Genomic DNA, 17,746 nt, shown 5'->3' on the forward strand with positions numbered 1-17,746 from the left:
TCAAAAATAAAGTTACATTATGGTGAATGGTAAAGATTGGATTTTAAGTATTTCAGTATAATTTTAATACTTTCTGATGTTATGTAAAATTTGAAATGTTCCTAGAAATGATTGCAACGTTCTGAATGAATAAGAAGGAACTATTTAGCCAGAAAACTAAATATTAGGCATTTGTACTGCGTTGTGTTAAATAATGTAAATAGATTATACCGGACTACTATCGGATTAGAAATTACGGATATTCAAGTTTGGACTCCAATTAAAAGTTAATCAGTAGAACCACATAAAAACAAGTTACATCAAAATTCAGCTTATTCAATTCTGTGTCAATCTATAGTTACCAATTTATTTTTTATTATGCCTTCTATTTTTATTATCGTGAGAACAAGATAGGATTATTTTTTAGTTTGGCAAACTATCGCTCTCTTTGAGATTCTATAAATAAAGAACGGGTGTTTTTTATTTATAGATTATATATTATATAATTTATTTATTTATTATCCAAACTCTAATATCCATAATTTATAATCCGATAGTACTCCTGTGACGTTCTGTGAGCCCGTAGTACCTCGGAGGCCTCTGTCGATCTCCTTGGGGTAGTGCTTAGCACATCGCGCTTCGGCGCCAGGGGTTCTGGATTCGAATCCAATCGGGCAAGATATTGATTTGTCCTTGAGAATTTAGTAAATGTTGTGAAAACAAATATTGATTGATTGATTTGCTTCATTTTACTTCGCTTCTTGTGCCACTTTTGGCTAATTTGCGAAGATAGGGATGAGTGATGAAATGATGAATGAACACTCACAAACATCCATGCCCAAGCCAGGATTCGAACCCAAATCTCTAGCGTTGAAGTGCAATGAGCTAACCACTACGCCAAGGAGGCCGGCTTGTGGAAACAAAGAAAGAGATCCTCTTATGGGTTTTTCTTTCATATTTAAAAAAAGACAGAAAAGCAAAAATAAACCAAATCTGTCAATCAATTCTTTCTTTGTAACTCTTTCACTATGCAATTCTTCTTTAGCATGCAACGTTTCTTATTAAAATCATAATACGATTTATGAAATGATGAAATCTGAAATTCTAATTAGAACACGGACAACCTTCTTTGTAATATATCGATCATGTTTCAGAAAAATGAATTTTTACAATACGTTTGCATGTGCAATTTTCCCCTCTTTTAAAAGTAGCATGTTTTCATTATGTTACTAATCATTAAAGGAATACCTCAATACCATCCCGAAGTATGATAATTAATATTTACCCCTCAAAGTAATGAAACACTTTCCCTCTCTCAAACTCGCATAGAAATGATAGCGGCCGTTTGCTTCTGCCAAGCCCCGAACGAACATAACCGAAGGGGCACCGAGCATAACCGATCCTCCCACATGACGTCACGCGTTCGTTCATGATCGGCAATTTTCGGATGGCGCTACCTTATAGTATATTAAGTTACCTTGAGTAAGACCAGATACAATGTTGATACTAGCCGCAGTGTTGCCAAGGCACATTAAAAATATCTAAATTTTGGTTCCCACTCATTCTCCAAAAGTAATTCCCCGACTTTTTCAGATTATACAAGCATTTTCAGTTAATTCTTTCCTTGTAGCTGATCAGTGCTTTTTTAAACCAAAACAAGGGAAAGAGAGGGAAAGCCCCAATGTTGATTTAGAGGTGAATCTTTTGTTTAAAAGGTACCTATTTTAGGCTAAAATCTGCTCTAAATATGTTTAAAATAATAAGTGTATTTACTTTAAAAATGGCCTCGTCTTCACCCTATTTAGCCATTCTGTTACTCCCACAGTTTAAATTCTATTTCTACCTGAGAAAAAATATTTTCTACAGTTAAAATTGAATACATTTCATTAAAGAGTTAAAAGCACTTAAGGTTCCCAATGCACAGCCTCCCCCCCCCCAAACAAAAATAAGTACATCACATACAGGTATACAATATTGGTACAAAATTGGCAACTTGGTTAAAATTAAAAAAATGTTACAGAAATATCTTCTAAATGTCATAACTTCACAAACAAAAAGTAACTGTTATATTTCAAACACGCAAAAACAAAATATGTAGTTCACCTAAAGACTTATCTTCACAATATGCTTCGCTTGTAGGACGTGCTGATAAGGTTTGCAGAGCTGTACGCTACAAAAGACACGCAATAAGGAAACATGCCCTAAACAGGCTAAAGACCATGCTGCCAAAAAAAAGTGAAAAATATATAGACGTTGGTATATACACAAACTGCAAGCAATGTTTCGTTGTTGGAAAACATATTCGATCTATTACAAAGGAGAAATACACATCTGCATAATGAAGCAAATAAATTAAAGATTACAAACAACCTCTTTCAACCGCTTTAACCAAATAAAAAAGTTCAAAATCTAGAACGTAACCTAACCGACAGTACTACAAGAGAAGTCATCAATATCTTGAAAATGTGTTCAACTAGTGCGAAGTACGTAGTGAGCCTAACTGATTTGTTAAGTACATTTTATGTAAGTCGGATTTATAATTATTAACAATTTCATTTAACACAGACCGATGTTGATTGTGATTTGTATGTTCACATTATTGTGAAAAACGTTGTCGGAAATGGGCATTTCGAAGATCGTGTACTAACTTTCACGCTATTCAAAATGAAATTCACTTAGTACATCTTCAATTCGAGTTACATAGCGTTGTATGCACGATGGTAAATATTGCATAAGTGAATATTACACCCATCATTAAAATGTTTGCAACTTTGTTCAATTTTGGTATTTCACAAATATATTGTGAATAATTTTGTACCCTTGTACTCAATATAAACCAATGGATGTTACATTATTTCTTTGTAGTACATTTCTGCCAAAAAGAGCAAGATCTAAGATTAGTGTAATGCAAGTTACTTCGTTTATGTACAAATGTGTGTCGCATATCAGCCTTGGAGTATATTTTCCGGTTATACAGCTCAGACACACATGGGAATGGAAATGGAAAATCTGCGGACAAAGTCCTTTAACGAATAATGATTCGTACAGGTGCACGGTCAATCATTGTGAGTTCATGTAACTTTTCTCCTTTATTGTTTAATTAAACTAAGATATTTTCATCGATATTCTCAAAGCGTTTCATTTACCGTGTGATCAAAGATCTATTTCTATAGGCTTGAATTAGTAGGTTAAGACATTTAAGATTGATGTTCCTAGCACTCATCAAGTATTTCGAGTAGGTTAACTTAGTTAAATTAGTACTGTACACTTTGACTCATCTTCTTCACTCGTTTGTATGTAAAGTTCTTAATACGAAAAAATACTTTTTAGAACTATGACAACGATAACTTGCAGCCAAATTTGAACCAGAGAAATTAAAAATATCTGCAAATTACAAACTGGAATTGCGTTTTCAAAGTCTGAAACTACTATCTTACAAACTATTTCATCATTCTTCCTCCACATAAAACTTTTCAAAAAAATTTTGCATTTGGAACTTTGATCCGTACGTAAATTATTGTACAGTAAATAAATATATGAAGAAGGTTGGGAATTCTTTCGAATTTAGAGTAAGTATCAAATGCAGAGTAAAATTTTATCTAGACTGTATATTGCTTCTTTCACTTGATAACTTCAAAAATAAAGTTACATTATGGTGAATGGTAAAGATTGGATTTTAAGTATTTCAGTATAATTTTAATACTTTCTGATGTTATGTAAAATTTGAAATGTTCCTAGAAATGATTGCAACGTTCTGAATGAATAAGAAGGAACTATTTAGCCAGAAAACTAAATATTAGGCATTTGTACTGCGTTGTGTTAAATAATGTAAATAGATTATACCGGACTACTATCGGATTAGAAATTACGGATATTCAAGTTTGGACTCCAATTAAAAGTTAATCAGTAGAACCACATAAAAACAAGTTACATCAAAATTCAGCTTATTCAATTCTGTGTCAATCTATAGTTACCAATTTATTTTTTATTATGCCTTCTATTTTTATTATCGTGAGAACAAGATAGGATTATTTTTTAGTTTGGCAAACTATCGCTCTCTTTGAGATTCTATAAATAAAGAACGGGTGTTTTTTATTTATAGATTATATATTATATAATTTATTTATTTATTATCCAAACTCTAATATCCATAATTTATAATCCGATAGTACTCCTGTGACGTTCTGTGAGCCCGTAGTACCTCGGAGGCCTCTGTCGATCTCCTTGGGGTAGTGCTTAGCACATCGCGCTTCGGCGCCAGGGGTTCTGGATTCGAATCCAATCGGGCAAGATATTGATTTGTCCTTGAGAATTTAGTAAATGTTGTGAAAACAAATATTGATTGATTGATTTGCTTCATTTTACTTCGCTTCTTGTGCCACTTTTGGCTAATTTGCGAAGATAGGGATGAGTGATGAAATGATGAATGAACACTCACAAACATCCATGCCCAAGCCAGGATTCGAACCCAAATCTCTAGCGTTGAAGTGCAATGAGCTAACCACTACGCCAAGGAGGCCGGCTTGTGGAAACAAAGAAAGAGATCCTCTTATGGGTTTTTCTTTCATATTTAAAAAAAGACAGAAAAGCAAAAATAAACCAAATCTGTCAATCAATTCTTTCTTTGTAACTCTTTCACTATGCAATTCTTCTTTAGCATGCAACGTTTCTTATTAAAATCATAATACGATTTATGAAATGATGAAATCTGAAATTCTAATTAGAACACGGACAACCTTCTTTGTAATATATCGATCATGTTTCAGAAAAATGAATTTTTACAATACGTTTGCATGTGCAATTTTCCCCTCTTTTAAAAGTAGCATGTTTTCATTATGTTACTAATCATTAAAGGAATACCTCAATACCATCCCGAAGTATGATAATTAATATTTACCCCTCAAAGTAATGAAACACTTTCCCTCTCTCAAACTCGCATAGAAATGATAGCGGCCGTTTGCTTCTGCCAAGCCCCGAACGAACATAACCGAAGGGGCACCGAGCATAACCGATCCTCCCACATGACGTCACGCGTTCGTTCATGATCGGCAATTTTCGGATGGCGCTACCTTATAGTATATTAAGTTACCTTGAGTAAGACCAGATACAATGTTGATACTAGCCGCAGTGTTGCCAAGGCACATTAAAAATATCTAAATTTTGGTTCCCACTCATTCTCCAAAAGTAATTCCCCGACTTTTTCAGATTATACAAGCATTTTCAGTTAATTCTTTCCTTGTAGCTGATCAGTGCTTTTTTAAACCAAAACAAGGGAAAGAGAGGGAAAGCCCTAATGTTGATTTAGAGGTGAATCTTTTGTTTAAAAGGTACCTATTTTAGGCTAAAATCTGCTCTAAATATGTTTAAAATAATAAGTGTATTTACTTTAAAAATGGCCTCGTCTTCACCCTATTTAGCCATTCTGTTACTCCCACAGTTTAAATTATATTTCTACCTGAGAAAAAATATTTTCTACAGTTAAAATTGAATACATTTCATTAAAGAGTTAAAAGCACTTAAGGTTCCCAATGCACAGCCTCCCCCCCCCCCAAACAAAAATAAGTACATCACATACAGGTATACAATATTGGTACAAAATTGGCAACTTGGTTAAAATTAAAAAAATGTTACAGAAATATCTTCTAAATGTCATAACTTCACAAACAAAAAGTAACTGTTATATTTCAAACACGCAAAAACAAAATATGTAGTTCACCTAAAGACTTATCTTCACAATATGCTTCGCTTGTAGGACGTGCTGATAAGGTTTGCAGAGCTGTACGCTACAAAAGACGCAATAAGGAAACATGCCCTAAACAGGCTAAAGACCATGCTGCCAAAAAAAAGTGAAAAATATATAGACGTTGGTATATACACAAACTGCAAGCAATGTTTCGTTGTTGGAAAACATATTCGATCTATTACAAAGGAGAAATACACATCTGCATAATGAAGCAAATAAATTAAAGATTACAAACAACCTCTTTCAACCGCTTTAACCAAATAAAAAAGTTCAAAATCTAGAACGTAACCTAACCGACAGTACTACAAGAGAAGTCATCAATATCTTGAAAATGTGTTCAACTAGTGCGAAGTACGTAGTGAGCCTAACTGATTTGTTAAGTACATTTTATGTAAGTCGGATTTATAATTATTAACAATTTCATTTAACACAGACCGATGTTGATTGTGATTTGTATGTTCACATTATTGTGAAAAACGTTGTCGGAAATGGGCATTTCGAAGATCGTGTACTAACTTTCACGCTATCCAAAATGAAATTCACTTAGTACATCTTCAATTCGAGTTACATAGCGTTGTATGCACGATGGTAAATATTGCATAAGTGAATATTACACCCATCATTAAAATGTTTGCAACTTTGTTCAATTTTGGTATTTCACAAATATATTGTGAATAATTTTGTACCCTTGTACTCAATATAAACCAATGGATGTTACATTATTTCTTTGTAGTACATTTCTGTCAAAAAGAGCAAGATCTAAGATTAGTGTAATGCAAGTTACTTCGTTTATGTACAAATGTGTGTCGCATATCAGCCTTGGAGTATATTTTCCGGTTATACAGCTCAGACACACATGGGAATGGAAATGGAAAATCTGCGGACAAAGTCCTTTAACGAATAATGATTCGTACAGGTGCACGGTCAATCATTGTGAGTTCATGTAACTTTTCTCCTTTATTGTTTAATTAAACTAAGATATTTTCATCGATATTCTCAAAGCGTTTCATTTACCGTGTGATCAAAGATCTATTTCTATAGGCTTGAATTAGTAGGTTAAGACATTTAAGATTGATGTTCCTAGCACTCATCAAGTATTTCGAGTAGGTTAACTTAGTTAAATTAGTACTGTACACTTTGACTCATCTTCTGCACGCGTTTGTATGTAAAGTTCTTAATACGAAAAAATACTTTTTAGAACTATGACAACGATAACTTGCAGCCAAATTTGAACCAGAGAAATTAAAAATATCTGCAAATTACAAACTGGAATTGCGTTTTCAAAGTCTGAAACTACTATCTTACAAACTATTTCATCATTCTTCCTCCACATAAAACTTTTCAAAAAAATTTTGCATTTGGAACTTTGATCCGTACATAAATTATTGTACAGTAAATAAATATATGAAGAAGGTTGGGAATTCTTTCGAATTTAGAGTAAGTATCAAATGCAGAGTAAAATTTTATCTAGACTGTATATTGCTTCTTTCACTTGATAACTTCAAAAATAAAGTTACATTATGGTGAATGGTAAAGATTGGATTTTAAGTATTTCAGTATAATTTTAATACTTTCTGATGTTATGTAAAATTTGAAATGTTCCTAGAAATGATTGCAACGTTCTGAATGAATAAGAAGGAACTATTTAGCCAGAAAACTAAATATTAGGCATTTGTACTGCGTTGTGTTAAATAATGTAAATAGATTATACCGGACTACTATCGGATTAGAAATTACGGATATTCAAGTTTGGACTCCAATTAAAGTTAATCAGTAGAACCACATAAAAACAAGTTACATCAAAATTCAGCTTATTCAATTCTGTGTCAATCTATAGTTACCAATTTATTTTTTATTATGCCTTCTATTTTTATTATCGTGAGAACAAGATAGGATTATTTTTTAGTTTGGCAAACTATCGCTCTCTTTGAGATTCTATAAATAAAGAACGGGTGTTTTTTATTTATAGATTATACATTATATAATTTATTTATTTATTATCCAAACTCTAATATCCATAATTTATAATCCGATAGTACTCCTGTGACGTTCTGTGAGACCGTAGTACCTCGGAGGCCTCTGTCGATCTCCTTGGGGTAGTGCTTAGCACATCACGCTTCGGCGCCAGGGGTTCCGGATTCGAATCCAATCGGGCAAGATATTGATTTGTCCTTGAGAATTTAGTAAATGTTGTGAAAACAAATATTGATTGATTGATTTGCTTCATTTTACTTCGCTTCTTGTGCCACTTTTGGCTAATTTGCGAAGATAGGGATGAGTGATGAAATGATGAATGAACACTCACAAACATCCATGCCCAAGCCAGGATTCGAACCCAAATCTCTAGCGTTGAAGTGCAATGAGCTAACCACTATGCCAAGGAGGCCGGCTTGTGGAAACAAAGAAAGAGATCCTCTTATGGGTTTTTCTTTCATATTTAAAAAAAGACAGAAAAGCAAAAATAAACCAAATCTGTCAATCAATTCTTTCTTTGTAACTCTTTCACTATGCAATTCTTCTTTAGCATGCAACGTTTCTTATTAAAATCATAATACAATTTATGAAATGATGAAATCTGAAATTCTAATTAGAACACGGACAACCTTCTTTGTAATATATCGATCATGTTTCAGAAAAATGAATTTTTACAATACGTTTGCATGTGCAATTTTCCCCTCTTTTAAAAGTAGCATGTTTTCATTATGTTACTAATCATTAAAGGAATACCTCAATACCATCCCGAAGTATGATAATTAATATTTACCCCTCAAAGTAATGAAACACTTTCCCTCTCTCAAACTCGCATAGAAATGATAGCGGCCGTTTGCTTCTGCCAAGCCCCGAACGAACATAACCGAAGGGGCACCGAGCATAACCGATCCTCCCACATGACGTCACGCGTTCGTTCATGATCGGCAATTTTCGGATGGCGCTACCTTATAGTATATTAAGTTACCTTGAGTAAGACCAGATACAATGTTGATACAAGCCGCAGTGTTGCCAAGGCACATTAAAAATATCTAAATTTTGGTTCCCACTCATTCTCCAAAAGTAATTCCCCGACTTTTTCAGATTATACAAGCATTTTCAGTTAATTCTTTCCTTGTAGCTGATCAGTGCTTTTTTAAACCAAAACAAGGGAAAGAGAGGGAAAGCCCCAATGTTGATTTAGAGGTGAATCTTTTGTTTAAAAGGTACCTATTTTAGGCTAAAATCTGCTCTAAATATGTTTAAAATAATAAGTGTATTTACTTTAAAAATGGCCTCGTCTTCACCCTATTTAGCCATTCTGTTACTCCCACAGTTTAAATTCTATTTCTACCTGAGAAAAAATATTTTCTACAGTTAAAATTGAATACATTTCATTAAAGAGTTAAAAGCACTTAAGGTTCCCAATGCACAGCCTCCCCCCCCCCCCAAACAAAAATAAGTACATCACATACAGGTATACAATATTGGTACAAAATTGGCAACTTGGTTAAAATTAAAAAAATGTTACAGAAATATCTTCTAAATGTCATAACTTCACAAACAAAAAGTAACTGTTATATTTCAAACACGCAAAAACAAAATATGTAGTTCACCTAAAGACTTATCTTCACAATATGCTTCGCTTGTAGGACGTGCTGATAAGGTTTGCAGAGCTGTACGCTACAAAAGACACGCAATAAGGAAACATGCCCTAAACAGGCTAAAGACCATGCTGCCAAAAAAAAGTGAAAAATATATAGACGTTGGTATATACACAAACTGCAAGCAATGTTTCGTTGTTGGAAAACATATTCGATCTATTACAAAGGAGAAATACACATCTGCATAATGAAGCAAATAAATTAAAGATTACAAACAACCTCTTTCAACCGCTTTAACCAAATAAAAAAGTTCAAAATCTAGAACGTAACCTAACCGACAGTACTACAAGAGAAGTCATCAATATCTTGAAAATGTGTTCAACTAGTGCGAAGTACGTAGTGAGCCTAACTGATTTGTTAAGTACATTTTATGTAAGTCGGATTTATAATTATTAACAATTTCATTTAACACAGACCGATGTTGATTGTGATTTGTATGTTCACATTATTGTGAAAAACGTTGTCGGAAATGGGCATTTCGAAGATCGTGTACTAACTTTCACGCTATTCAAAATGAAATTCACTTAGTACATCTTCAATTCGAGTTACATAGCGTTGTATGCACGATGGTAAATATTGCATAAGTGAATATTACACCCATCATTAAAATGTTTGCAACTTTGTTCAATTTTGGTATTTCACAAATATATTGTGAATAATTTTGTACCCTTGTACTCAATATAAACCAATGGATGTTACATTATTTCTTTGTAGTACATTTCTGTCAAAAAGAGCAAGATCTAAGGTTAGTGTAATGCAAGTTACTTCGTTTATGTACAAATGTGTGTCGCATATCAGCCTTGGAGTATATTTTCCGGTTATACAACTCACACACACAAGGGAATGGAAATGGAAAATCTGCGGACAAAGTCCTTTAACGAATAATGATTCGTACAGGTGCACGGTCAATCATTGTGAGTTCATGTAACTTTTCTCCTTTATTGTTTAATTAAACTAAGATATTTTCATCGATATTCTCAAAGCGTTTCATTTACCGTGTGATCAAAGATCTATTTCTATAGGCTTGAATTAGTAGGTTAAGACATTTAAGATTGATGTTCCTAGCACTCATCAAGTATTTCGAGTAGGTTAACTTAGTTAAATTAGTACTGTACACTTTGACTCATCTTCTGCACGCGTTTGTATGTAAAGTTCTTAATACGAAAAAATACTTTTTAGAACTATGACGATAACTTGCAGCCAAATTTGAACCAGAGAAATTAAAAATATCTGCAAATTACAAACTGGAATTGCGTTTTCAAAGTCTGAAACTACTATCTTACAAACTATTTCATCATTCTTCCTCCACATAAAACTTTTCAAAAAAATTTTGCATTTGGAACTTTGATCCGTACATAAATTATTGTACAGTAAATAAATATATGAAGAAGGTTGGGAATTCTTTCGAATTTAGAGTAAGTATCAAATGCAGAGTAAAATTTTATCTAGACTGTATATTGCTTCTTTCACTTGATAACTTCAAAAATAAAGTTACATTATGGTGAATGGTAAAGATTGGATTTTAAGTATTTCAGTATAATTTTAATACTTTCTGATGTTATGTAAAATTTGAAATGTTCCTAGAAATGATTGCAACGTTCTGAATGAATAAGAAGGAACTATTTAGCCAGAAAACTAAATATTAGGCATTTGTACTGCGTTGTGTTAAATAATGTAAATAGATTATACCGGACTACTATCGGATTAGAAATTACGGATATTCAAGTTTGGACTCCAATTAAAAGTTAATCAGTAGAACCACATAAAAACAAGTTACATCAAAATTCAGCTTATTCAATTCTGTGTCAATCTATAGTTACCAATTTATTTTTTATTATGCCTTCTATTTTTATTATCGTGAGAACAAGATAGGATTATTTTTTAGTTTGGCAAACTATCGCTCTCTTTGAGATTCTATAAATAAAGAACGGGTGTTTTTTATTTATAGATTATACATTATATAATTTATTTATTTATTATCCAAACTCTAATATCCATAATTTATAATCCGATAGTACTCCTGTGACGTTCTGTGAGACCGTAGTACCTCGGAGGCCTCTGTCGATCTCCTTGGGGTAGTGCTTAGCACATCACGCTTCGGCGCCAGGGGTTCCGGATTCGAATCCAATCGGGCAAGATATTGATTTGTCCTTGAGAATTTAGTAAATGTTGTGAAAACAAATATTGATTGATTGATTTGCTTCATTTTACTTCGCTTCTTGTGCCACTTTTGGCTAATTTGCGAAGATAGGGATGAGTGATGAAATGATGAATGAACACTCACAAACATCCATGCCCAAGCCAGGATTCGAACCCAAATCTCTAGCGTTGAAGTGCAATGAGCTAACCACTACGCCAAGGAGGCCGGCTTGTGGAAACAAAGAAAGAGATCCTCTTATGGGTTTTTCTTTCATATTTAAAAAAAGACAGAAAAGCAAAAATAAACCAAATCTGTCAATCAATTCTTTCTTTGTAACTCTTTCACTATGCAATTCTTCTTTAGCATGCAACGTTTCTTATTAAAATCATAATACGATTTATGAAATGATGAAATCTGAAATTCTAATTAGAACACGGACAACCTTCTTTGTAATATATCGATCATGTTTCAGAAAAATGAATTTTTACAATACGTTTGCATGTGCAATTTTCCCCTCTTTTAAAAGTAGCATGTTTTCATTATGTTACTAATCATTAAAGGAATACCTCAATACCATCCCGAAGTATGATAATTAATATTTACCCCTCAAAGTAATGAAACACTTTCCCTCTCTCAAACTCGCATAGAAATGATAGCGGCCGTTTGCTTCTGCCAAGCCCCGAACGAACATAACCGAAGGGGCACCGAGCATAACCGATCCTCCCACATGACGTCACGCGTTCGTTCATGATCGGCAATTTTCGGATGGCGCTACCTTATAGTATATTAAGTTACCTTGAGTAAGACCAGATACAATGTTGATACTAGCCGCAGTGTTGCCAAGGCACATTAAAAATATCTAAATTTTGGTTCCCACTCATTCTCCAAAAGTAATTCCCCGACTTTTTCAGATTATACAAGCATTTTCAGTTAATTCTTTCCTTGTAGCTGATCAGTGCTTTTTTAAACCAAAACAAGGGAAAGAGAGGGAAAGCCCCAATGTTGATTTAGAGGTGAATCTTTTGTTTAAAAGGTACCTATTTTAGGCTAAAATCTGCTCTAAATATGTTTAAAATAATAAGTGTATTTACTTTAAAAATGGCCTCGTCTTCACCCTATTTAGCCATTCTGTTACTCCCACAGTTTAAATTCTATTTCTACCTGAGAAAAAATATTTTCTACAGTTAAAATTGAATACATTTCATTAAAGAGTTAAAAGCACTTAAGGTTCCCAATGCACAGCCTCCCCCCCCCAAACAAAAATAAGTACATCACATACAGGTATACAATATTGGTACAAAATTGGCAACTTGGTTAAAATTAAAAAAATGTTACAGAAATATCTTCTAAATGTCATAACTTCACAAACAAAAAGTAACTGTTATATTTCAAACACGCAAAAACAAAATATGTATTCTTCTTTTCCTTTCTCATGCCATATGTAAAAAAACCACACATTAAATGTTTTTCCTTTTCAAAAATCTCTGGAAGCAAAGGACAGTACTGATAATAAATTAAATGTAAAGGACTTTATCAGTAGTCACAGTTTTAAAGAACAGTGCTTTTTTAAAAAAAGAACATTTGGACACAGTGAATGTTTCAACTTTACATTACTTTTATGATGTGGCTCATGCAAGGGATTTACCATGTAAAAATTTAAGGGAAAGAAGCAGGCTCGAGTAGGGTGTCTACCAAGCATACCATGCCATTGTCCTTGATTTCTTGCTTTGATGATCAGTGTTTCAAATCCCACTGCAATAACACCCGACAGGTAAAACAGTTGAAGCAAAAAAGGGCAGAAGATTTGATGGTGATGATAGTAACAGAGATGGAAGTTTTGAAACTTCGGGATAACCCATTGTGCAGTGTCAACTAGGTCCATAGCATAAAAATAAATCCATATATATATACACACCCCTTATATTTTCTTCAATCAAAGCCTTTTCATGCTGTAAATTTTCTATGACACTTGCAAGCTGCTGTCTCATGTTATCCTCCCTTTTGTACACTTCCTGCTGCAACCGCTGTTCCTGCTCTGCCTGCAGTCTTCGCTGGAAATGCATAAAAACACATCAAAACAAGAAAACAACGTATGCTCTTGTCACACAAAAAAAACTGTACTTATTAGGGTGACCATACATCCTGGTTTTGGGGACAGTCCTATTTTTCCTAGAGCCTGGGGTCCGTGATCAAACTCCTAAAAGCCAAATATGTCTTCTCTTTCAAGAATAATGAAATTAGTATTTTTTGTTGCACTGAACACTGGTTAGTAAAAGATGAAACAAAGTTTAATTATATTGATAATTTAAGTATTGCATCTAGTTACAGTAGGCCAAATATAATAAGAGGCGGGTCTTTAATTTTCACTCAGAATGAACTTAAAAGTAACGTAATTGAAATAAAGCAAGCTGTTGAGTTTTGTGTGAGTTGTCAGTAGAACAAGACTTTGAATGCGCCGCGATTGAAATAGCTATTTACAACTTATGTGTAATATCAATATATAGAACGCCTAGTGGAAATATGGATGTATTCTTAAACAAGTTAACACTAGTACTAGATCTCGTAACAAAAAGCTCCAAAAAAAATATTGTTGTTTGTGGAGATTTTAACATTGATATCTCTAAAGACACAGCAGAAAAAAATAGTTTTCTGGATGTAATGAACTCTTTTGGTCTCTTTCATACAATTACAACTCCAACTAGAATCACCAACAAAACAAAAAGTACAATAGACAATATTTTTACCAATATAAATGTTAATAAATATTCAGTAGAAACTTGCATAGGTTTTTCTGACCATGATTCTCAGCTTATTAAGGTAAACGTAATAGAAGACAAGCGGAATCATAAACCACGCGTAAAATTCAGAGTTATTAGATCTACAAACAATGATGAGAACATTTCAAAATTCAGAAATGCGCTTAAATCAGAAACATGGGATTTTATAAACAATATGGCTGTAAACGTAAATGCGAAATTCGAAAAATTTCTTGATACTGTAAAATACCATTTTAATAAATGTTTTCCCATACAAAAAGCACGAGTTCACAACAAAACCAATTGCCTATGGATAACCAAGGAAATTAAAAATCTTAGCAAATTAAAGCGATCATTCCATAAACAGAGTAAATATGCAAACAGCCCTACCCTTAAAGATCATTACAAACAGTTCAACAAAAATTACAAGAAAACATTAAAACATTGCAAACAGTTGTATGTTGATAAAAAGTTGAATAATTCAGAAAACAAAACTGCAGAACTATGGAAAATAGTTAATCATATAACAAGTAAAAAAACGACCACGAATCAAGATATCATATTAGAAGCAGGTAATGTAATAGAGACAGATCCGCAAAAAATAGCTAATACTTTTAATAATTATTTTGTTAATGTAGCACTTAACCTGCAACGTAACATCAGCGTAACGGACACATACAAAGAAAAGTTAAATAACGTGAAAAGATCTTTCACGCATTCTTTTTATATGACCCCTACTACAGACGAAGAAATTTCCAACATAATTCGAAATATGAAAAACAAAAAGTCAACAGGACTAGATTCAATGCCGATTAATGTGATCAAAGAGATTTGCACGTACATTAACAAGCCTTTAGCTAAATTAATTAACGAGTGTATGGAAAATGGTAGCTTTCCAGATTGTCTAAAAATATCAAAAGTAATGCCCTTATACAAGAAAGGAAATAAAACAAAAATTGGAAACTATAGACCAATTTCCTTATTGTCAATTTTTTCAAAAATTTTCGAAAAATTAATTTATAATAGGATAATAAAGTATGCAGAAGATAAAAGAATACTCATAAAGCAACAAAATGGGCTTGTGAAATCGAAAACAACAAAAAATGCCATTTTTGATGTAATTGATAATATTCTTTCCGCCATAAACAAAACGTATTCTGTTGTTGGAATTTTTTGTGATTTATCAAAAGCGTTTGACTGTGTGAATCATCACATACCGTATCAATCCTTAAGATTGTATGTTTATTTTATTTAAGTCTCTCTGAACGTTTCATGTTGACCAGGGCATTCACTTGTTTTTCTCAGCTGTCTCAAGCCTCTTAGGCATGTTTACAATGCATTGTGTTGTGCCATGCAAACCTCCTGAGCATTCAGGAACAGGTAATACTTCTGGTTACAGAGTCAGCGGTTTGCATGGTAGCAATTATAATAAACACGATTCGGCATTGAGGAAGGGCTCGATGGCCAGGGAATATAGAGGTGAGACAAGCTGGGAAGTGAGGGACTTTTGGGTTTGAGTTTGGAGAGAGAAGGTGGTCAGCAAGGCAGGAGGTCAGTGGTGCAAGCACGCTTTGGTCAGCATAAGAGAGAAGCTTACAGAGGACTTCGATTATTTTTGATTCAGCTAAAGACTTCAGATAGACAGGTAATTATCCTACACCCAGCCATGATACAGGTTCAACGGTTCACAAAACACAACGAGTGACCATTGTTTTTTCTGTAGTCTAGTTCCTAGTGTAATAGTGTACCTTTCGCATTGCCAAGCGATAACTCGCCATGCTAATGACGAGTGGTCTCATCAAGGATGAATGATGACCAATTAACATCACCCCAGCAATTAATTGCATAAACAACTGGTTCAGATCCCTTCATTCATTAGAATGACACGTGGTGGATTTGCTAGGGCTTCTCATGCATTTTTTCGGAAATGCGATGAGAAAAGAGTTTGTTAACCAGTTTAGGATTTAACCCCACCCCAAATTTTGACACATAGTGGAGTGCTTGAGGCCTTTTCCTTTTGAAAAGAGTTTGTTAACCAGTTTAGAATTCACTACCACCCTAAGTTCGTTACCCACCCCAAAAATTTTGCTCATTTATTTAGTTTTTTTTTGGTATGTCCTTGCCAAAATTAATTTTGAAAATACATAGGGCTTAAAGCTTTTTTGCATTAATGGGGGGAGAAGAATTTATATATGCCATGATAGATGTTTAGTCTAACATGAGGATGAATTCGATTAAATGTATCGACTTCAAGTTTGGGTCGGTAATCAGCGAAATGTAGAATGCGGAGGAACCTGCGCCCTAGCTCCGTCGCGGTTACCCACGTCGGGCTGGCACTTTGGTATCAGGAGCGTCCGGCATTCCGTGTGGCGGAAGGTTCGATGTCGGATTTTAGGGAGGCCCATTTCATCAAAAATGTGGCCGGCCCAGGGACGTCCGTGGACGATTCCCTATCAATCTGCTCCTGGTAGCTCTGTGGTTCACTCACGAACCCGGTACCATGGCTACGACAAATTCCCGCCTGGGAAATTTTTACCATCCAGAATTTTAAATAAGGAATATGGGAAAGGCATTTAGATTTGAAGATTTCTTGCATTGACAGTGATTTTAGAATTTTTTTTACATAATCTTGAATACGAAAATTATTACAACGTTGGTTATGAGGATGCAGTAAGCTACAGTAAACAGTAAACGATTTTATCCTTAACATTTTAATTAATTAACAACGTGGATTAAAAGTGGATTTTAAAGTTATTTGTGAATGAGGAAAATAAATTAAGAGTTTATTGACCATGACTCAGTGGCACTATGTGCATTTTAACGAGTCATAGCAGAGAGTATGCTTGTTTGAGTCAATATTTTGTTTTGTTATTATTATTAATTGAGATTCCTTAAAAGTTTAATTTAAATTTGGTTTAAAACTGACCGTAACTTGTAAAGGATTTAGAATGCTTGAACTATGACTGCTAAGACTTTTGCAACGAGGATATTACATTTTATACATATATAGTTTTGGGAACAAATAAGGCCCCGAGGACCACTCATTTATATTCTTAATGACTGAAGTCTCCTAGCACCTCATGAAGGGAGCTTGGATTAAGGAGATAGTCAAGTTTATACGAGATAGTCACTTGCCTTAGGTTACCTTAACTTACGCATACCTTTCCTGAAAATTTTAATTCATGTTAATATGTAAAGAAACAAAACGCTAATTCCTCGACACGCTGTACAATTATGTCCGCTATTACGCCAAGCGTATATAGTTAGTGGTGTACCGTGATTTAGGGTATAAACCGCCCGATTAATTAAAAGTTCTAATTGAGAAGTAATAGATGTATAAATAGGCTGCAGTAACGAGAGATGTCCGTACATAGGTAAGCAGTAGTGACGAGAATGAGTCCGTACACATATATACATATACTTATATGCTTTAAGCAAAGTTAGGCACAGCCAACTTATTTTGTATAACTAGAAGAGAATTATGAGAGCATTACAC

General features: G+C 33.8%; 1 protein-coding gene across 2 annotated transcripts in view; it reads right to left on the minus strand.

The window, feature by feature from the left end:
* Nucleotides 1-17,746, minus strand: part of LOC145989680 (uncharacterized) — a 75,913-nt gene that overhangs the window by 31,546 nt on the left and 26,621 nt on the right. For both annotated transcript variants that reach the window (XM_083124893.1, XM_083124894.1), the window contains exon 6: nucleotides 13,410-13,545. In XM_083124893.1, the coding sequence (XP_082981019.1) occupies nucleotides 13,410-13,545 (136 nt within the window). The remainder of the gene's footprint in view (nucleotides 1-13,409; nucleotides 13,546-17,746) is intronic.

Source organism: Lepisma saccharinum, chromosome 7 (genome assembly GCF_977018435.1).
Source record: "Lepisma saccharinum chromosome 7, izLepSacc3.1, whole genome shotgun sequence".
NCBI lineage: Eukaryota > Metazoa > Arthropoda > Insecta > Zygentoma > Lepismatidae > Lepisma > Lepisma saccharinum.